At 43.7% G+C, this 27,323-nt stretch overlaps 1 protein-coding gene and 7 non-coding genes across 9 annotated transcripts; 3 read left to right on the forward strand and 5 right to left on the reverse strand.

The window, feature by feature from the left end:
• Positions 1-2,899: 2,899 nt before the first annotated feature.
• Positions 2,900-4,792, reverse strand: LOC112948982 (gallinacin-10-like). 2 transcript variants are annotated; one of them, XM_026041352.1, is made up of 3 exons: positions 4,647-4,788; positions 4,427-4,559; positions 2,900-3,309 (listed from the first exon to the last, which is right to left on the reverse strand). In XM_026041352.1, the coding sequence occupies exons 1-3, from the start codon at positions 4,702-4,704 to the stop codon at positions 3,294-3,296; spliced, it is 207 nt and encodes a 68-aa protein (XP_025897137.1). In that variant the 5' UTR covers positions 4,705-4,788; the 3' UTR covers positions 2,900-3,293. The 2 variants fall into 2 exon arrangements, with proteins under 2 accessions (XP_025897137.1, XP_025897145.1); XM_026041360.1 differs by lacking the exon at positions 2,900-3,309 and having other exon boundaries at positions 4,423-4,559; positions 4,647-4,792.
• A 9,895-nt stretch (positions 4,793-14,687) lies between these two features.
• TRNAR-ACG lies at positions 14,688-14,760 on the forward strand. Its single transcript has one exon. It is a non-coding gene; the product is annotated as a tRNA-Arg (tRNA).
• Positions 14,761-15,415: 655 nt separating this feature from the next.
• TRNAR-ACG lies at positions 15,416-15,488 on the reverse strand. Its single transcript has one exon. It is a non-coding gene; the product is annotated as a tRNA-Arg (tRNA).
• A 1,885-nt stretch (positions 15,489-17,373) lies between these two features.
• Positions 17,374-17,445, forward strand: TRNAW-CCA. Its single transcript has one exon. It is a non-coding gene; the product is annotated as a tRNA-Trp (tRNA).
• A 1,112-nt stretch (positions 17,446-18,557) lies between these two features.
• Positions 18,558-18,629, reverse strand: TRNAW-CCA. The gene has a single exon. It is a non-coding gene; the product is annotated as a tRNA-Trp (tRNA).
• Positions 18,630-20,425: 1,796 nt separating this feature from the next.
• On the reverse strand, positions 20,426-20,498 carry TRNAR-ACG. The gene has a single exon. It is a non-coding gene; the product is annotated as a tRNA-Arg (tRNA).
• A 1,761-nt stretch (positions 20,499-22,259) lies between these two features.
• TRNAW-CCA lies at positions 22,260-22,331 on the reverse strand. The gene has a single exon. It is a non-coding gene; the product is annotated as a tRNA-Trp (tRNA).
• Positions 22,332-22,523: 192 nt separating this feature from the next.
• On the forward strand, positions 22,524-22,596 carry TRNAR-ACG. The gene has a single exon. It is a non-coding gene; the product is annotated as a tRNA-Arg (tRNA).
• The last annotated feature ends 4,727 nt before the right edge of the window (positions 22,597-27,323 follow it).

Raw genomic sequence — 27,323 nt, forward strand, 5'->3', positions numbered from 1 at the left:
CAGAGCCCTGGAACTGGCTGCCCAGGGAGGTTGTAGATTCTCCTTCTCTGGAGGTCTTCAAAACCCGCCTGGATGCCACCCTGTGCCACATGCTGTAGGTGTGCCTGCTTGAGCAGGAAGGTTGGACTAGATGATCTCTAGAGGTCCCTTCCAACCTTGAATATTCTGTGATTCTGTGATTCTGTAATTCCCTTTTAGTAACTAAGGACTATCGTGAAAGCTTTTGTGCACCCCACTGCTGCTACTAGCACTCAAATCCTGTGCCCTACTGGTGGTTTGAAACTCTTTCCAAATTTTTGCGTTCATGGAGAAGATTCCATGTAAATGAAGATACTTCTAAGTACAGTTCCTCCTAAGCATGTGGAAAAAGATGATTTGGGAGAGTCAATATTTTATGATAAAACTTTTTTTTCATTTATGTTTGGATGTTGACAATATCTTTTGAGTGACCTATTGGAAATGTTAAGCTGCTAACTGATCTGTGAGCCAGGCCATAGTCACAACCCTCGAATGCTCTGCTTGATGTTTCACACAGCCCTCACCTCCACATATACCTCCAGCTTCAGATCTTACCTGGTCACGAAGTGGAAAGGGGAGGAAATCCACAGGGAACCTGTGATCATGAAATATGACTAGCCAAATATGGCTAGTCATAAAAAGGTAAAGCCAAATGCCATATAATTTGCAAAAAAAAAAAAAATAGTAGGGTCTAATGGAGAAGATAAAAGTACTAATCTCTTCCTTTCAAAACCCTCCTCTTGCCTCTTTTAGGCAGCATGAGGGGCAGGAGTGTTTGTCTGGGAGGAGCTATTTTAGGGCTAGTTTGCTGAGTAAACCCTGCCAGGATCCAGGTTTGGTGTCACATGCAGATCCATGCTCTTTGTAACTAAACACGCTGGGACAGGGAAGGGACAACATCTCCATCCTGTTTGGATAGCAGCAGCAAAGCTTGTCGTAAGCCTGTCTGACTCAGAAAAGTGAATCCCTGCCCTATGGCAATAGCAACCCTTTGCCAAGTCTCCCCAAAACTTGGAAAAGGGAGACTGGGGAGATGTGTCACTTCTTACTTTCAGAGAAAAGAGGAGACTTTGGCAAACAGTAACTTGGAAAAAGCAACACAGATGTTGCTGATGGGGAGCTGGTGTGTATTAGAGTTAATATTTGATCCAGTAGTGAAAGAGCAGATAGGGCAGTTAGTTTTGGATTTGACCAAATTGACATTTTTTTTTTTGGACTTGATCAAATAGACATTTTAGCAGTTTTAAACAGTGGTGTTGAGTCTCCCCATCACAAAACTAAGGACAAGGAGAAAATGACAGCGAGAGGCACAGACATTTTCAGAGTGGGCTGAAGGTACAGGATATTTGTTACCCTTGATGGAGAACTTGACAGTGACCACTCAGGCATGAAGCCAGGTCTCAGTGGGGTATCTCCTCTTCATGTCTTTCAAGAGGCTGTAGAAGATCAGCCATGGGGAAGAAGTCACTGACACAAATCTGTGGAAATTCGCAGATTCCATCACTGTATTGTAAACTCCATTCTTCAGTTAACCATAGAATCACAGAATCATAGAATGCCGAAGGTTGGAAGGGACCTCAGAGGTCATCGAGTCCAACCCCCCTGCACACGCAGGGTCACCTAGAGCACGTGGCACAGGGCTGCATCCAAGCGGGTTTTAAAGATCTCCAAAGAAGGAGACTCCACAACCTCTCTGGGCAGCCTGTTCCAGTGCTTTGTCACCCTCACAGTGAAGAAATGCTTCCTTAAGTTCCTGTGGAACTTCTGATGCTTCAGTTTGAAGCCATTTCCTCTAGTCCTGTCACTGTCCACCACTGAAAAGAGGCCAGCCCCCTCCTCCTCACTGCCTCCCTTGAGGTATTTATAGACACTGATCAGGTTCCCCCTCAGCCTCCTCTTCTCCAGGCTGAACAGACCCAGCTCTCTCAGCCTTTGCTCATAGGGCAGATGTTCCAGGCCCCTGATCATCCTCGTAGCCCTGCGCTGGACTCTCCAGCAGATCCACATCCCTCTTGTCCTGGGGAGCCCAGAACTGGACACAGTACTCCAGATGTGGCCTCACCAGGGCTGTGTATAGGGGGACGATCACCTCCCTCGACCTGCTGGAGACGCTTTTCTTAATGCACCCCAGGATCCTGTTGGCCTTCTTGGCCACCAGGGCACACTGCTGTCTCAGGGTCATCTTGTCGTCCACCATGACACCCAGGTCCCTCTCTGCAGGACTGCTCTCCAGCAGGTCCACCCCTAATCTGTCCTGGTGTCCAGGGTTATTCCTCCCCAAGTGCAGGACCCTGCACTTGCCCCTGTTGAACCTCATGAGGTTTCTCACCGCCCAGTCCTCCAGTCTGTAAACAAGGAAGAGGTTTGTAAATCACTGGGTTTCAGGAAGGGAATATAGAGAGACACTTCTGCTAGGTACTAAGTTCATCACTGTGGATGTTCTTGCAACATAATTTTTAAACTATGACTAACAAATCAATGGTGTAAAGAAATTCGTCAATATATTAATTTCACACAGACTATGGCCTCCTTGTCACTGTAACAAAGAGATCCAGACTTATTCAACAGTTCTACAGCTATAAAAGTTTTGGGCTTCTACAAGTTTTCTAGCACAAGTACAATTTATACACTATTTGAATGGGATAATAGCAAACCAATAGGAAAAAGTCAGATCTTTTGCCTTTTTCAGGCTGATAAGACAAGAGTGCTGTTAAACTTCTGATGGGGAAGTTAAGACAGGAGGAAGGAAGCAATATCTGTGAATTTGACTCCTTTGATTTTTTATTTCCTCTGTAGGTGAAACAACACAGCCTGATTTATTTAAAGAGGCTGGTAGACCCCAAAGGCCATTATGTCCAGTAAAAACAAGAGATCACAGTTATTGTTTTTAGAAGGCATTTATTTCTGTGCATGAATAAAATAATATCGCATCTACATTTATAGATAGCTCTACATCCTCCAAGAACAGCCTGAACTTGATCTGATTGATAATCCAAACATCCCTGTAAGGTAGGCTGGGATAGGTGGTCAAGCTGTCAAAGTGGCTTGTGTATTAATTAAAAGCAAAAAAAAAAATAAAAAAGGAGTGACTTCAGCGAGGAAAGAAAAAGTAGATCTCCATAAGCAGTGTGTTAACAGGATGTGCCCTCTGGAAGCTTCTTTCAAAGCTCATTTGCAGAAGGGTTTAGATAGAGGAGGAATCCATCAAATGCACTTCCTCAAGGCAGTAGAGATGTTGCTGGTGTAGTGGCATTGATCCAGAGCGCCTTATCTTCTTATTTGGCTACAATCCTGTTAGGACACAAAGGGTGTTGTAATTTCACTGAAGTGCAGTCTACAATCTTCATATAAAAGCCTCAATATCTGCTAATTACTTTTCAGAACAAATACACAGGGTGAGTTCAGCTTGCAAATTTAAAGCCCTGTACTCAGAATAGCCTGTTGGTTTCAGCTTCTACAGCTGTAGTGAATTAATCTAGCTGAACATCTAGCAGTCCAATAGAGATATTAATCCTGACGATTAGCGTTTCCTAAATTGAGTGATCTTTCACAGAGACAGAGGGAATGAATCATTCCTTTGAAAAATCATACAGTATAGGTTGCTTCTGCACCCTTTATGAGGATTGCAGAGTTCCTAAGTGGATGTTTCCTACGTGTTATTAATTTTATGACAATGGTATGATTTGGGTTTCTTTTCTGCCCGACAGCTGTTGTATTGGTCTGTAATCTGAGGAAATCCTATGCTGTTTCAGTGGCTGAGTAATGTGCTTTGCAACCTGATCTCTGAAGCCAACTCATTGCACTTTTTTCAGTTACTAGAAGCCCCTAACCTACTGCATCAGGTTTAAACATAGCAGAATACAGAGGCTGGTAAAACCTTAAAAAAAACCCAAAAGACTTTTAGTTTTAGCTGGGCTCTCTCTGGTCACTTAAATGTCCGAACATTTGCCTATATATCTCCTACCGGTGTGAATTATAACATCATGATTAACCCTTTCATGGAAAGAAAAACTTCTCCTCATTTCCCATGAATTTAGTACATGGAATTGGAAATTACAGGTAGCGATGATCAGAATATAGTCAAAAAAAAAAAAAAAAAAAAAAAAAAAAAAGAAGAATAAAACTAACATGAGAGTTAAAAGCACAAGGAATACATTTTGCCTTAAGCTAGAGGAACGTGTTCCAGCATTCTCGAAAAGCATATTCCAGTCAAGGAGAAAAACAAAACATGCTGAAAAAAAAAGTGAGTTATCTCCCCAAACACACTTCTATCATGTACACATTCATCCGCCATCTGGCCTTTCTCATAAACAGCCACCCTGTACGCCCTGCTTTCTAATACGAGAAATAGAATATAAATTAGATAAAATGGCAGCATGAAAATGCCGTGGTGCCCTGTGACACTTACTTCTTACAGCATTTCAGCAACCCGCCGTGGCATGATCCCGAGACAGAGAATGTGGGTGGGCAGGTTGTAAGACGGCAGAAATTTCCCTGGCTCTTACACTCTGCAGTGTCAGCAAAAGTCTCATCGGCATAACCTGTGAGAAAAAGAGCATGTTAAAACCTCAGTTTTCAGTCTGACACAGTAAAGAATAATTATGCAAGCCGAATGTGTTGCATCTCACCTGGAGCAACCTGGAAGAGCAGGAAGAGAACAGCAAAGAGCATGTAGAAGATCCTCATGGCTATTAGTCAGCTGTGGACTATGTGTCCCCTCGAAAAGAATCAGATAGCAGGACAGGATGAAGTTTTTCTGAGGAAGAGGCTGGGGAATGTGTGTGATATTTATAGTCCTTGCAGGACTGTGAATTTTTGATGTCTGAGTGCTCTGTCAATCAGTAACCGCAATCAGCCATCTGGAAAGACGACTGTTATCCCACATACCTCAGGCTTCAATGAGAAGGGCAATGAACGTTCAAAAGAATGCATTTCCACCTGGTTAGGCATTTGTGTAATCTGACCATCAGCCAGGTCTCACTGCATCGCATGAGCTCTCATGGCTTTTGCAGGCCTATGTCCAACACAGACATGGAGATGGGTCAGGCAGAGGGAATAGAAGGTGGGAACTATCTGCATCTACTCCCCCAGATCCTTTGTTCACTTATGAGATATGTAACATCTTCATCTCCCTATCCTATCATTCAGGATATCTTTAATTCTCACTTATATCCCATTTTGAGTGCTTTGCTTGCATTTAGTAAGCCACAGAGTGATAAAGGCTGCCCTTGATTTATGAACTGGAGTAATAACCAAAAGTCTAATTGACTTCAGTGTATCTATGACTCCCCCTTTTGTTTCCTCTCTTTTTTTTCCATGAAACAGAAGTAGAATGGACTGATCTGTAAGAGTTCATTAAGTTGCATGGGTGTTACAGGTGTGATTGCTCTTTTTACGGTGAAAGGAAGATTATTTCCAGTTTGTAAAGGAGTTACAGGAGTTAACAGGAGTTGTGAACATGAAGAGGGAGTTAATAGGAGCTGTGAATTCCTGGATAATATGACAGAAAGATGAAAACACTGGAAGTTTTTCTTAACTAAATTCTGGCCTTGTAGATGTCAAACCCTACAACAGCTCTTGTATCTATAGGAATCTTTTTTCTTTAGACAGATACCATCATACATAACTAAAAGGTTAATCCCATTTCTATAGTTCCTTCCTCTGGTATTCTGGCTCAGCCATTTGCTTCCTTATTACCTCACTTACCATATTTAACTGCAAGTTAATGGTATTTTTATTCTGAGAATTATTAATAGAATGAATACTTCACTGATGTTTATGTTTAATCTGCATGGTAACAGGCAAGATTATGTAACTAAAAGAAAGCAGCAGCAAGGTGAGTTACCTAAATGCTTACACTGGAAATAACACTATGATCCATACTTATTTCCATCTTCCAACCATCAGATCTGATTGCCAGGAACTGCCAAAACCTCCAAAATATCCTTTTTTTTTTTTGTCCCACTACCTTAGAAAGTATTATATTTTGTCAGCAGATAGATATCTGACCTGAACATGAACATGAAGAAATCAGGAAATGAACCCCTTTTTTACGGAAAAATATCAAAAGAAAAATGAATTTTCCCCCATCTATTCTTCATGAGGACAGGCTGAAGATCACAGAATCACAGAATCACAGAATATTCAAGGTTGGAAGGGACCTCTAGAGATCATCTAGTCCAACCTTCCTGTTCAAGCAGGGACACCTACAGCATGTGGCACAGGGTGGCATCCAGGCGGGTTTTGAAGACCTCCAGAGTAGGAGACTCCACAACCTCCCTGGGCAGCCTGTTCCAGGGCTCTGTCACCCTCACAGTAAAGAAGTTCCTCCTCACATGGAGATGGAACTGCCTGTGTTGCAACTTATATCCATTGCCCCGTGTCCTGTCACTGGCCACCACTGAGAAGAGCTTGTCCCCTTCCTCCCTACATTCTCCCTTAATGTACTTATCCATGTTAATCAGATCCCCTCTCAGCCTTCTCTTCTCCAAAGAAAACAGGTCCAACTCACTCAGTCTCTCCTCGTAAAATAGATGCTCCAGTCCCTTAATGTAGAAGATGTAGTGACATTTTGTGGACAGAATTGTGCTTTTTAAGTGTTCCCTGAAAAAGTTTATAGCAAGGATGAGTCAAGTTCTCCACACATACAAATAAACCCCGGAATGTGACAATGCAGAAGGTAGATTTTTCTTTGCTACCATGTGCAATATTTGAACCAGCTCCACTCACTTTCAGAGTTGTATGCTGGTTTCCATCCATGGAACAGAATCAATCTCTAGCTAGTGTCACGTTACTTGAATTTCCGTACTGCATATTGTTGTAGCCTCCAAGGATCTTGTCCAATTGCCTTATTATTTTCAGAAAGAAAGAAGCACTCTTGGAAATTGAGTATCCTTTGAATGCCACTAGCATGGGTAGCCTGAAAGTTTCTTTCAGAGCAATAGGAAAATTCCATGACTCTGTTCCCTAGGAAAAAATAAATAAATAAATAAAGTCACAAAGGCAGGTGCAAACCAGTTGCTTAAAACCAGGCTAAACCTGCATAAAGTGCCTGAAGAATAGAGCCATGTGTGCAACACAGCAGTGACCTCAGGCTGGAACAGGACGATGCCTGCGTCAAGCAATGCCCCACGGGAGCCCATGCTAGGAATGAGGCTCTCCTGCAGAGATTTCTGGTGAATGTTGACTTCCAGACTTGAGCTGGGAACACAAGGGGACGTAGGCACCTAGCCTAGGGAAATCAGGCTCTCTCAACAATAGCTTTTGGGAGGCTTTAACTTAAAATCTTACTGTAGCATATTGCAGTGCAAACAAGACAAAAACACTGTGCAATGGTTGTTAGTAAATAAAAATATAGAATAAAGCCTTGACACTCAAATGACTTTAATTCTGCCTTTGTGATCATGAAGGGATGCCAGCCTATCTTACCTGTGACTCAGTGGCTAAGTACAAAAAAAGGACTCGGTGTTTCAACAGAAAGAGATCTTTGACTGATCATGGAGGGCGTTTTATCTCAGAATGCTGCTCCGTTTATTTCCCTCAATTAATATTGGGAAGTTGTGTTATCCTACAATGGATAAAAAGATATTTATGTTTTGATGTTTTTAGATTTTTTTTGATGTTTAACATAGACATTTTTCTTTTCTTCTACTGTTCTTGCATGACTTTCTCTAACTAAATATAATTTCATAATAAGAATCACATGCATCACTACTCTCCAGGCTACTTTTACTCAAATAATTTCTCTTAAGCACAAATTAATAGTTAAAAAATATGTCATCAAGTTGTATACATTTAGTAGTATAAGAATCATTATGTTTCTGGGAGTAGTTATCTATAAGGTACACATGCATTTAGACATTAGTAAGACTTGATTCTGCCATTCTAACTACAAGCATGTATTTAAAATCACATGGGCACATGATTAGCCAGCAAACCACATGTTTACACCTCTTTGAAATCCATCTAGAGTTAGCACATTTCACTGGTCTCCTGAGTGAGAATTGACAAGGAAGAGTGTACAATACATGCAGAGTGAATTGATCTTCCATTAGTCAAAAATAAAATACATTAATTTATTATGATAACATTTTGTTCTTCAACTCTACCTTATATCTGAAGCTCTCAAGACTTTACAATCCCTATCAGAAGAGGAGCAGCTGGAGAGCTGCTCTGCATGTAAGGAGAGCTGAGTGCTGAAGTTTAGGAATCTAATCAATAATCATCTATTTGCAGTTTGGCTAACCTTGGTTCATTTGATCTGAGTCCCATGTGTTCTAGTGTTGCAGTCTCTACAGTGAGTCAACATTGAGCAGACTTGACATGACAACATGGCAAACAAATGTCAGACAACAGGCCTAACAACACTGAAAACTGGCATGTTGTCTAATAGTTTCTTGCTGTCACTCCTTAAATTGGCCTCTTTGTCCTGAAGTAGGGGTGAAGGTTTTTATACAAGGTGATGGTCCCGTGGCTAAAAGTCTGCTGAGACACTGATCACACAAGGAGGATCCTCAGCAGCAGAGTGTTTCTAATGAACAGGCTCTGGGTGATTATGAAATGATTGCGTTTGCTCTTCATCCTAGTGCAGAGGCACTTCTAGCCTTCTAGGAAGCAGATGAAGTCTTGTTAGCTCAGCACCACAGGTGAAGCTTGGGCCTTGCATTACCTAACAAATTACACAATTTCCAGTGAACTAATCAGCGGATTGCACAAGACCTGAAGGCATATGCAATATTTACCCCTTACTGCATGATGAGCTGTGTCCACTGGGGACTGGAAGAGAAGACAGGCAGGACTTGGTTGGGGATCAAGAGGTCTTTTCTTCTACCTTCATCATTAAAATACTTCTTTCTTGGATGCTAGGTTGGGATAGCATGTCATGCTATCATCAGGCATGCTATCATCAGGCATGCCCCATAGCCCCAGGCAAAGCAGATATGACTTGTCTGCTAGCTATGTTAAATCTCTAACTGCCATTGAAGTACAGTGATGAACAGTTTGTTATGATGAAGGTCAGGTGACAAATAAAGAGTGATGACTCCAGGAAGATTTTCTGGGACTGCAGCTAATTTCAGTTTGATTTTTTGTAGGACTCATCCCTTTAGGGGTTGAAAGGCATCTATACAGGAGCATGCCACCCCTTAGAGAGTAGAGATAAGAAGTTAGCCAGTCTAGCTAGTCCATCCATAAATACTTCTGTTATATATATTCCCCAAAGAGATATTCCTCTAAATATCGCCTTGTGGTAGGGATGACCATGTAAATCTGCTCTCTGCCTCCCTATTTCATTACCACATCCACTGCTGGTGCTCTGGCCTTCCTTTCTTCCTTTTTCCTGACTCTTCTTCTTCCCATAGACCTAGCCAAGCTAGAGGGCAAAGAATAGGATGAGGAACCTCATGAGGTTCAATAAGGATAAGTGCAGGGTCCTGCACCTGGGGAGGGATAACCCCAGGCACCAGTACAGATTAGGGGTCGACCTGCTGGAAAGCACCTACATGGAGAGGGACCTGGGAGTCCTGGTTGACACTAAGTTAACCATGAGTGAGCAGTGTGCCCTCGTGGCCAAGAAGGCCAATGGGATCCTGGCCTGCATCAGGAGGAGTGTTGCCAGCAGGTCAAGGGAGGTGATTCTGCCCCTCTACCCAGCTCTGGTGAGGCCGCACCTGGAGTACTGTGTTCAGTTCTGGGCTCCCCAGTATAGGAGGGACATGGAGCTTCTTGAGAGGGTCCAGAGAAGGGCAACCAGGATGATTAAGGGAATGGAACATCTCTCGTATGAAGAGAGGCTGAGTGAGCTGGGCCTTTTTTCTCTGGAGAAGAGACGGCTCAGAGGGGATATGATTAATGTGTATAAGTTCAGGAAGGGAGAATGCGGGGAGGAAGGGGACAAGCTGTTCTCACTGGTGGCCAGCGATAGGACGAGGGGTAATGGCCACAAGCTGAAACACAAGAAGTTCCGTCTCCAGGTGAGGAGCAACTTCTTTACTGTGAGGGTGACAGAGCAGTGGAACAGGCTGCCCAGGGAGGTTGTGGAGTCTCCTACTCTGGAGGTCGTCAAAACCCGCCTGGATGCCACCCTGTGCCACATGCTGTAGGTGTGCCTGCTTGAGCAGGAAGGTTGGACTAGATGATCTGTAGAGGTCCCTTCCAACCTTAAATATTCTGTGAATCTGTGAGTAGCCAAATCTTATCTGGGAATGGGATTGTTACAGCAGCCAACTGAAAAAAGTCACTCAGATTGAAAGGTTAACCACTGGGCTTATCTCTACAACTTAAAACTCACCACTAAGCTTTACCTTTTGAACTCCCGTGTCCACAGACATGCTGATAGCACATAAGCCCATCTGATTTTTCATCCACTGAAGCTGACAAAAGTCTCAAGGTCATTTGCAATAACTCAGCTGCATTGCAGTGACTGGTCTTCTGCATAACGTTCTCTGTAGAGCCACCCACGCCTAATAGCACCTGCTCTTCCTTGCATGACATTGCCGAGAAATGATGCTTTTAATGGTCGCACCTAACCCCCACTTCGTATGATGGGATTCCTCCTGGGTAATGAGCCCAGACACTGCTGTCAAAATGACCTTCAGAAAGGCCAAGATTTGCTAGCAGCATATCACGAGAGTACGGTTTTCACACCCACGCCTTTGCAGGGGGTGTAAAGAGTAGTTTCACCTACCCTTCAACCTCATCCTCAGCCCTTCAAGGGGTCATTGCATGCAGTTTTGTGGGCGTTGGTACAAAGATCACATGTAAAACTTTGATCTTGGCAAAGAATTGCAAAAAATAAAAGAAAAAAAGAAAAAGAAACTTAACTCCTGACAGCAAAAATGTATTATCTTTTCACAGAGCAGTCCCATACATTGCTGCCCTTGCAGTAGGATTCTGCGATTTGGTCTATCTGCTCTGATACCCTGAAACTGGTTGTGAATATGTACATACTTAACCTTATAATCTGGGACCTCTTTCCCATTTTACCGCTCCACTGGGTTGAGGCAGAATAATAGATCATGTTCAGGGAAACTTTGGCAAGCAAATGATGCCCTACCATGCCCTGAAGAAGGGGAGGTTGTCCAACAGAGGCTCAGATGTGGGTTGCTGGAGGAAGGAAAAGGATGAATATTTGTCTTGACCATGCAGCTAAACGTGGCAGAAGCTGTTCATTGAGCAACCAAAACAGGTGGACCCATTCTCACCCTCCAAAGCAAAACGGATGAATTCAGACCACCTATTAGGAGTTATCCCTGGTCAGGACAAGCCTTAGTTGTGACCAGGGATTTTTGGCATCAGTGCTAATAGCCAGAGCCCAAGCTGTGCCCAGGTTAGTGAGACAACCCAATAGTACATCCTGTCACGACCGTGTACTTCTTCCTTACACTGTTGATGTAGGGACCTACCCCCTTGCTACCTTCACATCAGACTAGATGAAAATGCATACAAAAGTACAGAAGGAAAGAAGCAAGTGAAGGGAGAGCAGCCAGACATTTGCTGAGTCTTGTCAGGGCACTAGAATTCTAGCTAAACTCAAATATACAATTACTAAGTTAACTTGTAATTGTATAGCTCTTAACTTAGTAATTGTATAGCTCTGAGCAAATTGATGATAGGATAGCAACTCATCCAAAAAGAGCCATATGAACTTTCTTTGGCCACCTCTTAGCAAAGATGAACTTGCAATGACTTGTATCATCACTGGGTTTTCCACTGAAAATCCTCCTGTAACAATCAGAGAGCTCAGTTCACTCCAGAAACAGATGTATTTCCCTTTTTTTTTTAAAAGGATAATTAAAATTAAAACTACATATGTATTTTTTATCTACAGCTTCACTAAACAAGAATACATTTCATACACAGTCATATCTTTAGTAAAACCTCATATCTGCATTCACTCTACCTAGTAGCACTTACCTTTTCTTTTTTTCTTTATTATACTCGGTCTGAGTTCCTTTTCCATTCTCAGGTTTAAGATAAGCTGACGTTTGAGATTATTTGTCTCCCTTACAAATGATTTCTTGCTGGAAAAAAATATGCAAGTATGACTGCTTCCAAAGTCCTTAGTTCTGGTAAATCCCAGCAAATATATCCCACAGAATCCCATAATCACAGAACATCCCTCTGCAAAAGATACAGGTAGGGTGCTTTGGATATTATTCAACTGTTTGTATGATCTTCACAGCCTAAACACAAAATTAACACATAGAAATATGGGAAGATATCTCTTTGATAATGAAACTGGATTTTTTCCTAGTTCCTATTTATTTTAATTTAAATAGCTTATAAATAATTTTATGAAAAATAAAGAGGGGGACAGTGTTACAGGCATCTTGCTGCAGTTTTATTCTTTCAAAAGCATCAGTAATTATCGAGTTCCCTATTAGCTGTCCTTGTAGTCCTGTGTATGTTCTGGGTCTCTGTGTTACGCTCCAATTCAGTGCTTATTAACTACAGGCAAACAGAGGAAGGAAACAGAAAAATGAGCCAATAATTTGTTGCCACCTTAAGTTCATACCCAAGTGAACTTTCAGTATTTGAAATTAAAACAGAACTTCTGCAGCAAAACAGAATTAGGTTTGTGGCTTGGCATGTACAGTCTTCAGGTGCACCAGTCTCTGTATGACACAGCTACATGCACCTGATGCACAGCAAGGAGAACTTTCTCACCATCTCCTCTCCATCCTCATTTGTGTCCTCCCTTGCTTGATGGCACTTGGCAGAGTCAAGGACATAAAACAACGGGGAGGTAGCGACATCTGGAGGGAAGCCCATGGTGGGTAATTTGTCAGATTTTTCCAATTTGAAAGGTTCACACTTCATTTTTAGGCACAGGTCTCAAAATGCTGAAAACACTGTGGCAGACTTTGTGTTCTTAGTTCACGTAAGTTCACATCGGCCTGTCTTTTGGAGATTCACCAGGTCTAAATCCATACTGACAGATTAGATGATGCAAGAAAAAAATCCTGGTCACTATATCTTCGTGGTTTGTGCTGATCAACTGCTGTCTCTGACACAACTTTGTCTAAGGCCAGCTGGAAGTGACCCCAGAAATTCCTAGGCAGAGTTTAGTAGTAAGCACAGTGAGGGAACGATTCCCAAGAGGCTGGCTGCAGATAGACACAATATTTTAAAGCTAAAATGTTAAATTGCATATAGTCAACATAGGAAGGCAGTGTTATCTTCTTTGACCACAAGTCCAAAGAATAGACATGACACATTTGATCAGTAGCATAGAACCAAACTGCAATTTTTATAGGATGCATCTCCTTGCTGGTAAGTGCTTTTGAGCGTGCAAAAAGTTTGTCCTGATGGACCCAGTGCTTGACAAAGAGCCAGGGCCGTGCTGGGTGATCCCTCAAAGGCAGGCAGTCAACAAGGAATGTGCCCCAACCCTTTGCCCATGCTGGTGGCTTGGAGGAGATACTTCACTAATGCACTGCTATATTGCAGGAGACCTGACTGCAATTCCCAACCAGTGCAGAGCCTGGGGCAGCTGTAGGGCTCTCCGGGGATGTTATGTTCTGGAATAAGCTGAGCCCAAGGACTAAATATTTTCCCTTCTGCATCCATCTCCCAAGGCACTTGTGGATGGTGACAAGCAACTCATGGACGGATACCCAGCCTTCCATGGCTGGGTGGTCAGACAAGGCATCTTCTACACGGCAGTTTAATCCCTTTGCACTTTTGAGCCCAAAGTATTGCCAAGACCATCTGCAATCCCACCAGTCCATTGAGATGACCTTTTCATGGCATCCAATCTACCAGATTTTCTTAGGTGATCTTCCTCATTAGCTAAAAAGTGTTTTGATGGCAACTTGAGATTCTTAGCCCACTCACTGGGAATATGAGTTCAAGATTGCCTCGTCATATCTGTCCCACGTTTGTATCATTCTGATCAGCTTTTGGATCAATACCTTCCTTTATGCGTAAGAACAAGATTTACAGACCCAAATGTCTAGCACCACCTAATATGAGCATATAGAGGAAATACAGGCAGGCTTTTCTCAAACTCCATGATGATGAGAGGTAGAAAAATAAATGTCGTGTCAAGGAAACTTGTGTTGTCATGGGGTCCCAGGCTGGCAAGGGCCAATAGTGCAATAGATAACATGCCATACAACATGTTAGGAGACTGCACCTTGGATTCGCACTTGGTAAGAGTACCCTGCCCTCATCTAACCTTGTTTTCCATCTCCATTTGTACGAAGAGACTGTAAAGGGAATTTCAAATGAGGTTCACCAGAGGAGAGAAACCTAAGCCCCCAAAGAAGTGGAGTAACAGAACAGATAGGAAGTACCTGGGGGATGCTAGGGTGGAAGTGGGGCTTTTACGCTTCTCCTAACTGGGGAAGAAGTGTCTGGGCATGACTGCAAACAGTGCTGGAAAGTGAAGGAATCAAATCTCCATCTGCAATGATGGAGACATTGTGGCATAGACCATGTGATTAGATCAGCACATCCCACGGCTGGACACCACAGCTCTACAAGACCTGCTTGCAAAGCTGTAGAGCAGAGAAGATGTCCCTCTGATGCCACAATGCAGTGAAGGGCTTTGGGCTGTGGTGGATTTGGGCAGAAGGAGTGAGGAGGAGAGATCATCTTCTCCCACCTTCACTGCTATCTCTCACCAGCAAACCAATGAAAGTTCTCCAGGGACAAGAGGTCTATGAGGGCCAGTGGCGCAATGGATAACGCGCCTGACTACGGATCAGGAGACTGTAGGTTCGACTCCTGCCTGGCTCGGCATTTTCCTCTTAAAAACAGCACAGCAACAGTGCCCTGGTTTCTCACAACCGCCTGTACCACCTAGACATGGGAAGGTTTTGCTGCAGGGAGCATTTTCAAGCTTGAGATGAAAACCTTCAGAGAAGTGGGGAAGCTGAATAGTTGGATATGAAGAGAGCTGAGCTGGACATTGTTGAGCAATTGAAGAGGGCTTCAGTCACAGATGACTGGGTTTTGGGCACAGCTGTCCACTGGTGCACTTATGCAGAAGGGATCCAGCATGGACACAACCTGGGAGGTTCACAATCCACCAGGGAGGACTCCGAGCCTGCCACACATGCCCAGCCCTGTGTATTGAGGTAAGGTAGTGGGTGACTATGGTTTCAGACTCCCTTTTGTAGGGAACAGAAGCCCCATAGGTCAATTGATGCTCTGAGTCACAGGGATCATTGCTTGTCGGGGCCAGACCTGTGATGTTCAGGGAGAGACAACCAGGACTCACCTAAGCTCCCAGATTACTCCCTATCACTCTATATCCTCATGGGCACCAGGGATGCTGCAGGGTAGACCATGAAATTATCACATATGAGAGGAAAGCCAGGTATGGGAAGGAGGTCAAGACACCAGATGAAGCAGATCCCAGAGCCATCACATCCAGGCAACAGGAAAAGGTCGAGCCAGGCAGGAGTCGAACCTACAGTCTCCTGATCCGTAGTCAGGCGCGTTATCCATTGCGCCACTGGCCCTGGACTGTCTTGGATTGTCTGGCACCTCAGCAGGATTTGCATTCACGGGATAATTTAATTGAAGAACAGGAAAAAAAAGTAGATTTTAAGATCCCTCTCTCTCAGGCATGCGGTCTAATCCTCAGCCCAAAAAGAGTCTTTGGCATAAGTTCATTTTATCATAACCTTGTTTAGTCAAACTTTGAATATATTTAAGGATAGGAACTCCAGAACTTTTCTGGCATCCTGTTCTAATGTGTGACCTCAATTACTGTAATATTATCCTTGGTTGAGGATGATGAATTCATGATCCTATCTCATGAGGTTCTGTCCTTACTGCTAAGGCTGGTCCCCATGAACTACAGAGCCCAGATATAAAACAGATAACCGGGAGAGGGGAAGACTTTTGACGGTCAAGGAGAAGCTTTTGGCTGGTCAAGGAGAAAAGGATTAGGGATCACTTAGGCAAACTTGACATACATACATCTATCGGCTCATATGGGATGCACCCAAGAGTGCTGAAGGAACTGGCGCTCAACTGCTCTCCATCATCTTCGAGAGGTTGTGGAGTGCAGAAGAGGTGCCAGAGAACGGGAAGAAACCAACGTCACTCCAGTCTTCAAAAGGGAGAGGGAGGAGCTAGAAAACTACAGGCTGGTCAGCCTCACCTCTGTCCATGGAAAGGTGATGGTGCCGCTCATCCTAGATAGCATCTCTAGGCAGGCAGTTACATCTGCATGTGAGGAAGAACTTCTTCACTGTGAGGGTGACAGAGCCCTGGAATCTCACAGAGAGTTTGTGGAGTCTCCTTCTCTGGAGATCTTCCAACACCACCTGGATGCAACAAGCTGTTCTCACTGGTGGCCAGCGATAGGACAAGGGGTAATGGCCACAAGCTGAAACACAAGAAGTTCCGTCTCCAGGTGAGGAGGAACTTCTTTACTGTTAGGGTGACAGAGCAGTGGAACAGGCTGCCCAGGGAGGTTGTGGAGTCTCCTTCTCTGGAGGTCTTCAAAACCCGCCTGGATGCCACCCTGTGCCACATGCTCTAGGTGCGCCTGCTTGAGCAGGAAGGTTGGACTAGATGATCTGTAGAGGTCCCTTCCAACCTTAAATATTCTGAAATATTCTGAAATATTCTGAAATATTCTGAAATATTCTGAAATATTCTGAAACTGGGTGCCCGGTGTTCTGGGTGTCCCTGCTTGAGCAGGGGTTGGGATTAGATGATCTCTAGGGGTCCCTTCCAACCTTTTGTTATTCTGTGATTCTGTGAAGTCAGCTTAAAAATTTTAAACAAAACATTCAAATGATGGACAGAAAGGTAATTGGGAACAGAGGGAATGGATTTAATAAATTCAGATCATACGATATTGTACCTACCTACCTGATTATGTGGAAATAGTGGATGTTTATCCTGACTTTAGCAAGTTTTTTTCAATAAGCTGTCCTAAATTGTCCTTGCAGCCAGACTGCAGAAATATTGACCCAATAATAAAGTCAGATAGTGTTTTCTTATTAAAGGAGTTTGTACAGTATGAAAACTGGCAGTAATGATAATAAATGTCTTCTTTAACAACCTGAATGCTCAAAAATTTGTGGACAAGATAGTGAGGCATGAAGTTTAGAGGCACTTGAGGATGGCAGTGCCCAAACTCTGCTTTTGGATAATCAACATAGGCTCCCAACATCACCACACAGATCCGAGCAGTCTTGAGTCCAGTGTAATTTGAACACAGAATCTTCTAATCTGGAGTCAGACGCACTGCCCTTGCACCACGAGGTTGGGAATAGACTGCAATTTGGGTGCTGGGGATGTGCCCTCCATATGGATCACCTCACAACCCAGCCTATGGTCCATATCCGAGTGCTATACCCTACCACTCCTGTCTGAGGGTTGCATCCTGACCTCGTGGCGCAAAGGCAGCGCGTCTGACTCCAGATCAGAAGGCTGTGTGTTCGAATCACACCGGGGTCAGGCTTAGGACAGCACTGGGACTACCTGTGCTCTCCACTGTGGAGTTTTCAATTGCGGAACATTTCAGTGGGATGCACAGGGTTTTGCAAAACATCGAGGAAATTATAGCAAGATCAAAACAAGACCTCAAAGCTAGTTAGAAAGTAGTGGAGTGCACGATATGCTTAGGTAGCCTGAGAAAACTGGATTGGTGTAGCCTACAAAATGAAAGATTAAGAAGCGATCTTGATTCTGTTTCCAAATTAGCTGTTTGATGTAAGCTGATCATATTATATTGCCTTGTTTTGCAAGGCTCAGGTCTGCCGTAAGGATTGGATAAACTCTTTCTCTGCCTTAGGTCAAGAAGCCATCCCAGCATCCCTGTTCTACAGAAGGTCCAAGAGGAGAGACAATGGTCAGAAGGAAGATGTTTGTGGAGAAAGTAGACCATCACCATCACAAGGTAAAAATATCATTCCAGGCAAGAATCAAACCTGCAGTTTCTTGATCCAGAAGTGTCATCCATTGCCCCATTTGCTCTAGCCCTTGGTCAGTCTAGTGGCCCTGTCAAGCTTTTCTTCTCCTCCATTCTGCCTCATCCTCTAGCTCGTTAATGAAGACTGTAAACAATATAAAACCCCAGGTCATACACTGAGGATCCTAGGCAGACTTCCAGACATTAACCACCAACCTGATGATCTAGCAAGTTTTCCACTTACCCTGTGATTCATGTCATTCTCTCTATTGCTGCACTTTTCTATAGTGATACTATAGGAGACCATGTCAATGGTCTTCTCAAAATCAAGATAAATTATGTTCCTTGATCTTCTCTTGACCACTAAGGAAGTTGCCACTTTAAAAAGGGAGTTAATGAGGATCATCTACCTGTGTTAAATACATTCTCGGTTTCAATCATCTTCACGTCCTTCATGCATTTGGACTTAGCTTTCAGATGACAGCTTTCTGTCATCTTTGAGAATTACAGTGAGACTGACAAAACCATAGATCATTCTTCTTGACCTATAGGTCAGATGCTGACTTTATATCCATCATTGGGAAACTCCCCCAATTGCCAAGATCAGGGCAGTACAAAACAGGAGCAGTTCAAAGCATATCAGTTGTTGAACCAAGCCTGACCCCGGTGTGATTTGAACACACAACCTTCTGATCTGGAGTCAGATGCGCTACCTTTGCGCCACGAGGTCTGGATGGAGGGTTGTGGTCCCTAGATGTGGACCGTGGTGTGGACATTGAGGATGTGCTCTGCGTGAACACCATGCAGGGTTGCCCTCATAGCATGGCCATGGGAGGCATGGGAACAGCATGAGAGGATGGGAACACAGCGTGAAGAGGGGATAGACAAGTTCTGGCTGTAGAACTGAGTCTAGAGTCCAATACGTTCTTGAGCCCAGCAGGGAGAGGTGGGTGGTCTCCTCAGGGGCCTGTGCATTATATTTCTCACCTATACTCTTGCTGTCCTGACTTATTTCAGGGTAGTGGCATGTTACCACTTCTACCAAAGCACTTGTGCCCGGAAAGAGCAAAGCCCTAAGGAAGGGGAAGGCAGTCATGGACAAGATCAAGTCATTAAAAGTTAATATTTGCTACTCAGCTTCTCCAGTCCAGGACTGATAAGTTGCAGGAACCCCTAAAAGCTGGGAGGCCAGATTGCTTTGGGGCCAAGACCACTGGTGCAAGAGTCAACAAACCTGAATATGGACCTGGCTCAGTTCCTGTGTGAATAACCCTTTTTCTACCCACATTGATGTTGATGCTGGGACCTGCTTTCCCCATCACCAATCCTTTCTGTGCTGGTGCACAGACAGGTGCACCCTGTTCAGCCAAACTGGGCTTGTTGCACCGAAAGAATGGGGGCAACGCAAAGAGGATCAGGTATTGAATCAAGCCTGACTCCAGTGTTGATCTGAACACACAACCTTTCTGAGCAGGGGTCAGATGCACCGCCTTTGTGCCACAAGGTCCAAGCAGAGCAACACAGCACCCAGGCACAGACCGTGATCTGGCTGGTAGGGATGTGTTATCCTTGGGGACCATGCCAGAGGTGGACAGGGGTGTCCTCGTGGCAGGGCTATGGGAAGCAGAAAGGACGAGGTCACTGCATGAAGAGGAGATGGCCAAGTTCTAGCTGCAGAGCACAGCCCAGGCTGCAGGATTAATGTGCAGGATGGGATAGCAGTGAGCTGTGGAAAATGCGGGCTAAGGGTACATGGCTGAAACCCTGAGCAAATTCTGGACATCTCCGGGGAGTGTGGTGTCTCTGGGAGAGACAACCCATGGATGAGATGTTTAGTACAAGTGCATGCCATGACCTTAGTGGTGCAAGAAGTGGATGGCCTCCCTCTTCTGGGGATGCTGGAAATTGCTTTTCCTAGTCCTCACCATTGCTATCTTGCTCTATTTCAGAGTAGTGACACATCATAGGAACTGATTCTACCAAAGTGCTTGTACCTGGAAGGAACAAAGCTAAGGGGAATGAGAAAGCAGTCATGGGTAAAGTCAAATCATTAAAGGTAAATCTGTAGTATCCTTAGTTTCCAGTCCATCTTGAGAAGCAGATCCATTCTACAGATGTCAAACTAGCTGGATGTTGAGACCAACAGTACAATAGAAAAAAACCTCAGCAATGGTTCAAGAAGAGGGTGCTGGTTCAGTTCTTGTGTGGCTCACCACGTTTCTGGTGGTGGGACCTTCTTTCCTCACTGGGTCTTGTCCTTTCCTGGCTGGGTCCCAGACAAGAGCCCCCTGTTTAGCCAAACCAGATCTCTACCATTGCCTCTGGTATTAGCCCAGATCAGCTCTGCTCAGATCCCGGATTGTCTTTCTGCTGCTCATCTTCCCCATTTCTCTGAAGGTTTCAGCTCAAGCCTGAAAAGGCTCCCTGCAGCCTAAGCCTTCACCAGAGGATACAGAAGTCCCCTCTCCAGAGGGACGGGTTGTCTCTGTGCTGTCTTTAAGATGCAGGCTGGGATGAGGAAAACATCGAGCCAGGCAGGAGTCGAACCTACAGTCTCCTGATCCGTAGTCAGGCGCGTTATCCATTGCGCCACTGGCCCTGCCTTGCCTGGGCTTGGATGCTCCATCTGGTTCCCCATCAGACCCTTTCCCCGTGGCAGTCCAGTGCTCAGGGATGCCAACACAGCTCTGGACACCACGGCAGTGGTTCCCACGTCAAGCATTTCTCCATCACTGAGATCTGTACATTGTGGGGGGTTTTTTTGTTTGTTTTATTTTTATTTTATTTTATTTTTATTTTTACTTTATTTTATTTTATTTTATTTTATTTTATTTTATTTTATTTTATTTTATTTTATTTTATTTTATTTTATTTTATTTTATTTTTGTGAAGCCAGGATACAGGATGTGTGAAGAGCTGGTCTCAGAAAAGGTGAGTTACTGTTACAACTTGGAAAGTAGATTGGTCTGTTAAAACAAGTACTAGAAAGCTGAAAATACATCCCTATAAGAACTGAAGTAGTTTTCAGCATCCTGTCAAGGTCTGGCTCTTGACAGCGCTCCATTCCCCTATAGAAAGTGCTTTTAGCTGCATAAGAAGGGCTAGTAACTACCATGCCACTAATCCAGTCGAGGAAATCATAGAATCATAGAATCATAGAATCATAGAATGCCCAAGGTTGGAAGGGACCTCAGAGGTCATCGAGTCCAACCCCCCTGCTCACGCAGGGTCACCTAGAGCACGTGGCACAGGGCTGCATCCAAGCGGGTTTTAAAGATCTCCAAAGAAGGAGACTCCACAACCTCTCTGGGCAGCCTGTTCCAGTGCTTTGTCACCCTCACAGTGAAGAAATCACGTTGCACGTGTCAATTCCCACTTCAAAGAATGATTGTAACCGGAGAGCCCTTGGTGCTTAAGGGCAGCACAGAAGAGGACTGTGCGGTGAGGGGCTTTGTACCTATATTAGGGGTCACGAGTGATGTGCTGGAGATGATCCCCATGGACAGCAGTTCTGAGGGAACAGAGTCTTACCCAGAGGAGTGGACATCTCAGGCAATGACCACTGCAGGGGAGACCCTTACACCTGATCTCACTGTGGACACTCAGAAGGGTTGTTGCTTTGACAGGCTCTGTGTCCCAATGGCAAACCCTGATAGGAAGGGTGAGGCACTAATGGAGGAGGAGCAGGAGGGAGAAAGAGATGAAGGGACTGAGGAAGAAGCGGATCAGGCTGCAACCAGCAGCTGCAAAGAGGAACTTGGCAGACAACACAGTCTTTAGCACCTACTGGGGTCTTAGTGGACCCTAAAAGCCGACAGAGGGCTATAAGAAGTGGTGAAGAAATAGTGAGGATGTTCTAAACATCACAAATCCTGCTCTCTGTTGAAAAAAACATCCCCCGCTTTCTCAGCAGTCATGACACAGTTGGATCCCCTGAGGGCAGACGTAGCAGTCCATGCCTTGGGTACATGATACCTTTCCTGGAGGCCAAGTAAGTGAAAGGGGTGAACAGAGACCTCTGCTACTGCTACAGAACAAAGCGAGGAAAATATGCTATAGGACAGGACAAACAAGAAGATCAGCAGGTTTTTGGAGAGGCTCTGCAGGTCCAGAGCACACACATAGGTGAGGCTGTGTCGGAACAATGAAGAGGCAACTCAGTGATGGAGCCAGGAAGCGTGTGATGTGTCCCAAGAGGCAGCAGGTTCTTGAGGAAGAGAGATTGGATCAGGTGCAGGTAAGGAAGATGATGGTCCACCGTTGCTCACAGTTGTAGCAGGGATGCCACACTGGTCTTGCACCTACTGCAAGCTAGCTCAAAAGCACAGAGAACACAGGCTTGTGTTCTCTGGCACAAGCCTGACCCCGGTGTGATTTGAACACACAACCTTCTGATCTGGAGTCAGACGTGCTGCCCTTGCGCCACGAGGTCAGGGTGGTGAATCATAACACTCAGGCATGGACCACAGCCTGGGTGATGGAGAAGTTCTTGCCATGGGCATCACCCTAAAGGTGTCCTGACACCCCCAACCTGGGCTGCTATAGGAAGCCACTGGGGTTCAGGACTTGCGTGGGAAAAAGGTCATGGTGGGTCTGGGTGGGGAATCCAAATCCATGCAAAGTAGGGCCAGTGGCGCAATGGATAACGCGCCTGACTACGGATCAGGAGACTGCAGGTTCGACTCCTGCCTGGCTCGGTGTTTCCTGATGCAGTCTGGATATAGTGAGGTCTGAAGGGGCCCAGGCTGTTCAGGGGTTGTTTTGGACATGCTGGAATTTAGGGGTCCTTTTGGACATGCTGGGGTTTCAACACTGAGTCTATTCCCCACTCTGGCTTATTGCCTCTTATTTGTCATATGTTCTGCCAACAACAAGACCTTTGGCTGTCAGAAATCAATTGTTTTTCTGAAAAGCAGCTGTTGCCACATCTTTTTCATGAATGTGCTCTTTGACCCGAGCCTCCTTTAGTACAGATAGATGCAGAGTAGCAGGACATCCACCTTTCTAATTCCCATTTCCTTTCTCTTTAAGCTTGGGGTTTCCTATTGATCCCATCTCCAGTTTTGCTCCATCTTCCTCCTTTCATCTCTCATAGTTCCCTTCTATTCCTCTTTCCACCTAGTGCTACAGATTCTGACATCTTTGCGTACAGCCTCTGCTTACCCCAGAGATCACGCTAAAGACTTTAAAATTAGAGCTCTGACAGTGTCATCTACTACATCTCTTTCCTTCTTAAGAAAATAAGCTATTTAATATAAATGTACAATCATTGCAATGCATAATTTATTGTTCCTATTCTTGTTAGGGCAAAACTTTATGGCAAATGAGGCAAAAATTAGGACAAAAAATAAGACAATCTTCAATAAATGTAAATAAAAAATACAATGCATAAGTAAGGAATGTTAGCAGTGATAGATAATAAATGTAAATATTTTCTGCCTTGTTATAACTATGCATAGCTATAACATAGCATAGCTATAGCATAGTTATAGCTATGCTTAAGGCAGCTGGCCTGAGCTGCAGCAGCAATGCACAAGTCTGAAGGTGCAGAAAAGAGCAATGCAACTGTCTTTCTCCTGAGTCGCCAATTCGCAGAAAAATGATTTTTCGGCCTCTTTTTGCCAACATTTCCCTCTTCAGGCCTCCCACAAGAGGGAGCCATGAACTAGCTCGTGGGCAAAGCTGCCGTGTCCTGACGGATGTGTCTGAAGCAGACAGTCTATCCTTGTAAGATGATTGTTTCTCTTTCTTAATCTACAGACAAACCTTTTAGTGATTTTTTATTTTATTTTTTTATTTTTTTATTTTTGGCTGTGAAACAGATCTTGCTATTCTCTCTTCTGTGCTAAAAGAGTTTTCCTGTACAATAGTGTTGTCACCAACTTTCCTCACGTTACCTAAATTATGAAAAGACATGGCTTTAAAAATGTACTATATGGGTATCAACCGTACCAGCTTGTATGTTGGGTCATCTCTTCTGAAGGGAGCACGGGAAACAATGGATATTACTGGGTATTCCCAGGATTTGCCTGCATCCATGCTGCTATTTCTGGGGAAGACTAAGCAGAAAATAAATCAGTTATGAGGATGGAAACTGAGTGCTCAAACAACCTGATTTCTGCTCAGGTTGTAAAAAGTCTGGTAGTAGATAAAGCATCACAGCCACCTCCACAACCATCGGTCTGGCAGTGTTAGAGGTGAGTGCATGAGATGAGACACTTCTCTTCCACTTTGTACATTTTAGTCAGCAAGCCTGGGATGGTTCTAGACTAATCCAAGACCTGAAAAATAATGGGAATTGACTGCAATCCCCAACCATTTATCCATATTTGCAGTTTGGAGACGTGCAACAGCAGAATTTGGCTGCAACCAGGGTGCAATGCTCCCTGAATTATCCAAAAACCTGACCTCATTTATAATGGTATAAAGGCCTGGAAAACGATATTGAGAAGGAAAGAGCATGTTTCATGAGAGACTTTAAAATTTCAGTATCTATCAAACTATGATATCACACAGTTGTGGATGCACTTGTTATTTGCTTGCAAATAATAATCAAGATGGCAAGGCCAAGTGTCTAGAAAGAATATAAAGCACCTTCATGACCTTACTCTGTGTACATGTTGTGACACAAACCAATCTATTGTGATGTAAACCACCAGATGGTTATGTGATATATTTACCATAGTACACCTGCATCATCTCAAGACACTCCATGACTCTACTATTGTAGCAATGGGTACATAGACATGCATGGAAACACCTACTTCAAATCTCTAAGCTGGATCGCACCTCAGGTAGGCTTCATTTGTGTAAAAATACTGTTTCTTTTTTTTTTTTTTTTTTTAGAATTCCTAAATTCACCACTAGAGGTCTTTAAAGCATTCTGTAGAGCAAACACCTTGCAGGAGTGTTGCAGGTTCAGCCCCTCGTTTCTCCACCGTCTTGAAAAGAAAACTAGAAGATGATTTGGATAGATTAGACAGCTGGGAATGGTTTCATCCTATACCTCTTAGAAGTCGACAGTATAAATCTCCTCATATGAATTACTCCTCTATATTGTCTTTACAGTCAATGGGATAAGCAAGTCCCTGGTGAATCTATCAGAATATCTTGTCCTGGAAGTGACACTATTTGGCTGGCTCACTTGTAGGTTCTAGGCTATATATACCTCTGTTAGGTCGGATGAGGAAATCCTGCACACAATTTGCACACATCTGAAGTGAAACATACTTCACCAGAAGATCCCAATCAAATTACCTTAATAAAGTAATCACTAAAACAGTGATTAAAATATCCCTGCTCAGATTTCTGCATCTCTTTGTAGTTTCACACCTTGCCTGAAAATTCATGAAAGGATCTCCATCTGTTCTGTATGCTGGTAAATCAAATGAACAGGAAACAGTATTTCCCCTTGAACATTGCAGCGTTGGGCATCAAGAAATATTGAGCATAGAGAGGGTAAGTGACTTTCTTCAGTCTCAGGGGAGGTGGTCAGACCTCTCTGCGTAACTATGAAGGCTTTGACCTTCATAGCAATCAAGATCTCTTGCTCAGATTTAGTGTTTTGGAGATAAGGCCTTTTCTAGAATAAATATATCCACAAATGCCAAGTTATTTTCCTGTCTGGGATAAAATTTCTGATCATAATTTGTGGGAGGATTATGAACTTAGAAAAAACTAGTGTCCTGACTGTGAGGACATCTATGTGCAATGGCTGGAAATGTTAGAGAAGGATTTCGAATATCTCAGGAAAGCACGCTTAATGCACCAGGCTCTCAACACATTTCAAGTCCCACTTTTCTCCCTCATTTCCCATAAAAAAGGTAAACATTTCCAGTCCATCCTTAAACAGGACTGTATTCTGCAATCTTAAAAATAAGTCTGCAGTATTAGGAAGCTGTTTCCTGCTCCAGTCTAACACAGCATACAGTTGGATCCTGTCTGAGCTGAAACATTCCCCTTGATTTCAGCGGGAATTTGAGCCAGCTTAAGTTGTGTTGTCAACATCTTTGTTACATCCCTTTCCCTGGAATGCCTGAAAATGGACATAAACAGTGTTCCTGCCACATGGCCACCCTGGAGACTCAATGGCGCCTGCAAATTTGAAATGAAACCTAACAGGGAAACCAGACAGGCAGAGAACAATGCACACACACTGAGGGGAAGGTTTGTATTGCTGATATCAAGGCCACTGGGTCAGAACAACATCAATAAAAGTTATGCACAGAGACTGGAGTGCAAATAAATGACACTGGTTTCTTCTACTGCAAAGAAGAAACTATATTGTTAGCTCACATTTCTGTATGGCTGCTGGTAATACAATTTCAACTCCATATCGATGGATACTTTGGAAAACTAGGTATGTCATGAATCTCCCTTATTCTCTGCTCTGTACAGCTGCAAATCTGGGGGTGCAGGTTGATAAGTCTACAAATCCTTATTATTTTTACCCAGTATGCCTCCCTGAACCCCATCGTATAATCTGAAATTGCCACCTATCAGCAAACTGTCCTTCTACAACTGCATTTTGGTCTCTATTTCAGTTTTACTAACTTCATGAAATGGGGGTAACTGAGCTACATGACCAGCTTCCCTGAAAATAGTTGCCTTGGAATTGGCCTGTTAGCATATATTTAAGAATATAAATCAGATCACCCACATATGAAAAGGTAACGCTTTCCTGCTTAGCTTTAGGATTTGGGATTTGAAACTGCAGCTACAGAGCGTACACTCAAAACCTGCTTCTAAACTAGAAAATCCTCTCACAGAGTCTTTTCAAATCATCTTTCCCAAGAATAATATCTTTCAGGTGGTTATTCAGGGCTGACTGCTATAAGATCCTTTTCTCAGATAAATATGTCATTTCAGATAATAAGTCATTTAAGTCTCAGTGATCCGGGAGAACAAGCCAACCCACGGGATCTGCTGGCTTCTACCTTATATTTATCTTCTACCAGCTCAGATCTAATTCATAGTTGGCTGATGCTTAGTTTTTTTCACAACAAAAGACTGAGTTCTCTCTTACTCCGCAGTTCTTTACCAACAGCTACTTCATGGCAAAAATATGAAAATGGCTGCATTTGCTCAAATGAAAGGTTTATTTAGCTCAATAGCCACTCTCCAAGAAAGACGGGTCATGGTTACCCAGGGAAGAGTTTAGGAACAGAGAATCTTATAGTTTCTTCAGTATATTCACCCACCCTCCAGTGATTTGGAAGAATTTCTTAGCTGGAGGAAGATATTGCAATATAGTAGGTCGAAACTATGTGGAGATAAAAAAGTCAAAGACCCCTTGAAGCAGAGACTGGACAAATACTCATTTCTGCTTCATGGGCATCCCTCAAGCACGATGAAAAGAACAGAATGAGCACTCTGAATTAGAGCAGTGGCTTCAAGCAAAACACGTAAGAACTCACAGTGCTGG

Source organism: Nothoprocta perdicaria, unplaced genomic scaffold (assembly GCF_003342845.1).
Source record: "Nothoprocta perdicaria isolate Ctin4 unplaced genomic scaffold, notPer1 scaffold_101, whole genome shotgun sequence".
Classification (NCBI taxonomy): domain Eukaryota; kingdom Metazoa; phylum Chordata; class Aves; order Tinamiformes; family Tinamidae; genus Nothoprocta; species Nothoprocta perdicaria.